We start from the raw sequence: 4,255 nt of genomic DNA on the forward strand, positions 1-4,255 counted from the left end.
CCCCCCCCCCCCCCGGGAGATGTCTGACCCCGGTTCACTGGGCTCTGCTTTTGCTCAAAGCCTCGATTGGGCTGCTGTCCTTGGGCTCAGGGTGAGGCTGCCCCCCCACCCCCAGACACCCCTCCCGTCTCCCAGTGCCCCCTCAGGCCCCCTCAGGCCAGGCAGCCGCACTGGTCCCGCTAACTTTGTATCTTCTGCTCCCAGAGAAATTAGCAACACTGTTCTCTCTGTGCCACCTCTGGATTGAAACAATGTCCCTGTGTCCCTGGAGCCGCCCCAGAGCCGGCAGGGGGGTCTTCCAGACTCGTGGGCCCGGACTCAAGATGTCTTAACAGGCCCCGGGGCTGGGGGCGGGGGTATCAGACAGCCGGGCCGGCACCCCCATCAAAGACCCTGCCTCTGACCCCACCCGGCGCGCAGATCTGCCTCCTCCACAGGGCAGGCCCCCGGCCCGGCCAGTGACAAACCACAGTGCCCTGCCCTTGAGCGTCCCCGCAGAAGCTGGGACCACCGGGGCCTTAGGAGCTGACCTGAGTTAGGGCACAGCAGACCTGGGCTTCCCTTGGGCTGGGGAGGGCCGGTTGGTCAGGAGAAAACCCTAGGCGGTTTGCACAGTCTGACTCCGGGCTGTCCTGCCCGTCCGCCGGGGAGTTGGGGTCAGGGGCGTGCAGTAGTGTCCCTAGGACTGACCTACCACACTGGGTGGCTGCAAATGATAGAAACCATCCTCACCCTGTTCTGAGGGCGCGAGTAGAGAGCCGAGGTGTCGGCAGGGCCACGCGCTCTCCAGAGACTGCAGACCACCTGTGCGGCCAGCTCTCCTGGCTTCTGGAGGCCGGCAGACCTCCTGTCCCTAGTCTCGTGCTGCCTCGTCCCCATCTCTGCTTCGTCCTCACAGGGCTGCCTGTCTCCTCTGTGTCTTTGTCCCTCCTCTTGTAAGGACACCTGTCACTGGGTTCAGGACCACCCTATGCCAGTATAACCTCGTGTTAACTAATTACACCTGCCAGACATTTTCAAATGAGGTCCTGTTCACAAGTACCAGGTGGTCTGAATTTTGGGACACACTGTTCCATCCACAGTGGGGTCCTCCTTGCCTTCTTGCCTTTTTGCCAAACCCATCACCACCTGCAAGTCTGGGACCGGAGGGGAAACGGAGAACCGTGTGTCTGAGGATACAGCCCAGGCTGGTGTGGCCGAGGAGTGGGGGGCTCCCAGCCCCACTTGCGGGCTGGCCCCCGCAGCTGCCAGCCGCGGAGGGGGCCCCATCCTCACTGTGTCTCCCCCCACCCCCTCACCACCCAGGGTGCAAGATCAAGGCTCTGCGTGCTAAGACAAATACATACATCAAGACGCCGGTGCGTGGGGAGGAGCCGGTGTTCATCGTGACTGGCCGCAAGGAGGACGTGGAGATGGCCAAGCGCGAGATCCTGTCCGCCGCCGAGCACTTCTCCGTGATCCGCGCCACGCGCAGCAAGGCCGGCGGGCTGCCCGGCGCTGCGCAGGGTCCGCCTAACCTGCCAGGACAGACCACCATCCAGGTGCGCGTGCCCTACCGCGTGGTGGGGCTGGTGGTGGGGCCCAAGGGCGCCACCATCAAGCGCATCCAGCAGCGGACGCACACGTACATCGTGACGCCTGGGCGCGACAAGGAGCCCGTGTTCGCCGTGACGGGCATGCCCGAGAACGTGGATCGGGCGCGCGAGGAGATCGAGGCGCACATCACGCTGCGCACGGGCGCCTTCACCGATGCGGGCCCCGACAGTGACTTCCACGCCAACGGCACCGACGTCTGTCTGGACTTGCTCGGAACGGCGGCCAGCCTCTGGGCCAAGGCCCCCAACCCTGGGCGGCGGCCGCCCGCGCCCACGGCCGGCCTCCGCGGGGACGGGGCCCTGGGGGCCCCCGGGGGACCCGAGGCCTTCTACGCGGGGGGCCGCGGGGGGCCGTCGGTGCCCGATGCGGGCCCTGCCAGCCCCTACGGAGGCTCGGGCAACGGGGGCTTCACCTTCGGCGGGGACGGCCCGGGGGCCCCGCCGGGCCGCCTGGCCCCCGAGGATCAGACTTGCCGACTTCCTGGCGCTGGACCTGACCGTGCCCGCCGCGGCCACCATCTGGGCCCCCTTCGAGCGGGCCGCGCCGCTGCCAGCCTTCAGCAGCTGCTCGGCCGTCAATGGGGCCCCCGCGCCGCCCGCCCCGGGTGCCCGGCGCAGCAGCGGGGCCGGCACGCCGCGTCACTCGCCCACGCTGCCCGAGCCCGGGGGCCTGGCCCTGGAGCTCCCGCTGGCCCGCCGCGGAGCCCCGGACCCGGTGGGCACCCTGGCCTGGCGGCCGGCGCAGGGCACCCTGTCGTCCTTCTCCGGCAGCGCCGGCTCACGCATGCCCAGCAGTTCTCTCGGCCTCTGCATGGCCCCCTGGACTGGGCTCCGAGGGCGCCGGAAGCCCGGCGGCGCCAGCCTGCTGCCGCCCCGCCCCCGGCCGCCTCCGCCCCTGCCTTGGCGCGGGAGTGCGTGGTGTGCGCCGAGGGCGAGGTGATGGCCGCGCTGGTGCCCTGCGGCCACAACCTCTTCTGCATGGATTGCGCCGTCCGCATCTGCGGCAAGAGCGAGCCCGAGTGCCCGGCCTGCCGCACGCCCGCCACCCAGGCCATTCATATCTTTTCCTAGCGGCTCGGCTGGCCGCCGCAGGCCGGGGGGTGGGGGGGGGGGGGGGGCGCGGCGGGGGCGGCGGGGCCAGCCCTTCACAGACGAGCTTTAACTCGGTCCCAGGCGTGGAGACGGCTGCCCGACGGCATCTCAGTTCCTAACGAACAGTATTGAGTCGACAGGTTAAAATAAAACAGAGAGAAAAGGTCTGCTTGCACTTTTTATTTAAGACTCCCCGCCCCCCCAGGGTGATCTTTTTAAGGAAAAAGAAAAATATATATATATGTATACATATATATGTATATATATATATACACACACGATTTTTACAACTCGGTTGTCCTTCTTTGGGACGTGGATTTCTGACTTGTCAGCGCTGGCTCCGGAGGCGGCTGCAGCCTCTGCGAATCCCCGCGAGGAGAGTGGCCACATTTTTACTCCCTCCGGGGCGGCTAATCGGTTACCCTTTTGTATGCTGGCGGACAGGCTGGAGGGGCAGGGGGGGAGGCGGGGAGGGGGGGCCCAACCAGAAATTTCTAACTTTTTGTTTTTAATTATTAATCCCCTTCTGCTGTGGTTTCTGTTGTCAGTTTTTAAATTTTTTTAAATTGTTTTTTTTTAAACTTTTACTTTTTACCTCTTGTGTATATGTAGGGAATTTATAGGGAAATATGTACTTTATGGAATAAATTTTAAGAACTAAAATATATTTTATTTTAAATAAAGTAACGGACCTTTAATCTTACACAGCTAAATTACGATTATATATTTGCTGAGCTGACTTAAGGGTTCAGAAAATTGTATCAAGAGTTTTATTTTTTGACTTCAAAGCCTTCTTAATAAAGTCTTTTTACTACATGTGAGCCCTTGGCGTGGTGTGGGGCGGGTGGGCATGGGAGAGGGAGGACTGGGGGAGGTGTGCTCAGAGCCAGCCCCCTCGCCCCCTAATTTTCCAGATAAAGGAATTTGGACTCAGGATATAATCCACGCACAAGCCCAGGCTCTTCTAAGCGTAAACGCCCAGCACTGTGCCTGGTTCCAGATGAGGGCACTGGGTCTGGAGGAGAAGGTGGTGCAGATAGGCCCCCCTTTTCCTGAGGCTCAGGTCCCCTACATTCCAGGGGACAGCCAACCATGGGGCCGGCTATGGCCGCCGTGGAGGGAGGGGTGCCAGGCTCTGCAGTGGCGGGGTGGGGGGAGACTCCCAGTCCTGTCGTGCAGAAGAGGAAACGGAGGTCTGGAAATCCCACTCCCAGGATGGGTTCTAACACCTTCCTGTCCCCAAAGGACATCTGAGTGATGAGCACACGTGCCATACCTCCCTCCCCGGGTCTAGTTGGGAGCAGAAGACCATGCCTGTAGGGCCACTAGACAATTCAGGAGTAGGGGGGGGACGGGTGGCCCAGAGTCAGGTCTGTGGGATTATGCGTTGAACCACCCACAGTCAGTGGGTGCCACCAAAGTTCCCAAGGAGGGGAAGAAAGCTCTGGAGTGAGTGGAGGGTGGGCTGTGAGGCATGGGGACTGCTCCAGAGACAAGCTGGGAAGCCAGGGGCCCGGAGGCTGCTGGCTTGAGTGGGCACTGAGGACGGGTCTCCAGAACAGAGCCTG

The 4,255-nt window shown here is 62.7% G+C and overlaps 1 protein-coding gene across 1 annotated transcript in view; it reads left to right on the forward strand.

Moving 5' to 3' along the window:
- Positions 1–2,674, forward strand: part of MEX3D (mex-3 RNA binding family member D) — a gene marked incomplete at its 5' end in the record, with an annotated part of 7,778 nt that extends 5,104 nt beyond the window's left edge. Inside the window, 3 exon segments of the mRNA XM_040628305.1 lie at positions 1,306–2,068; positions 2,070–2,455; positions 2,458–2,674. Coding sequence (XP_040484239.1) covers positions 1,306–2,068; positions 2,070–2,455; positions 2,458–2,666 — 1,358 coding nt within the window.
- Positions 2,675–4,255: the final 1,581 nt, after the last annotated feature.

This window comes from Ursus maritimus, unplaced genomic scaffold (assembly GCF_017311325.1).
Source record: "Ursus maritimus isolate PB19 unplaced genomic scaffold, ASM1731132v1 scaffold_14, whole genome shotgun sequence".
Lineage (NCBI taxonomy): Eukaryota > Metazoa > Chordata > Mammalia > Carnivora > Ursidae > Ursus > Ursus maritimus.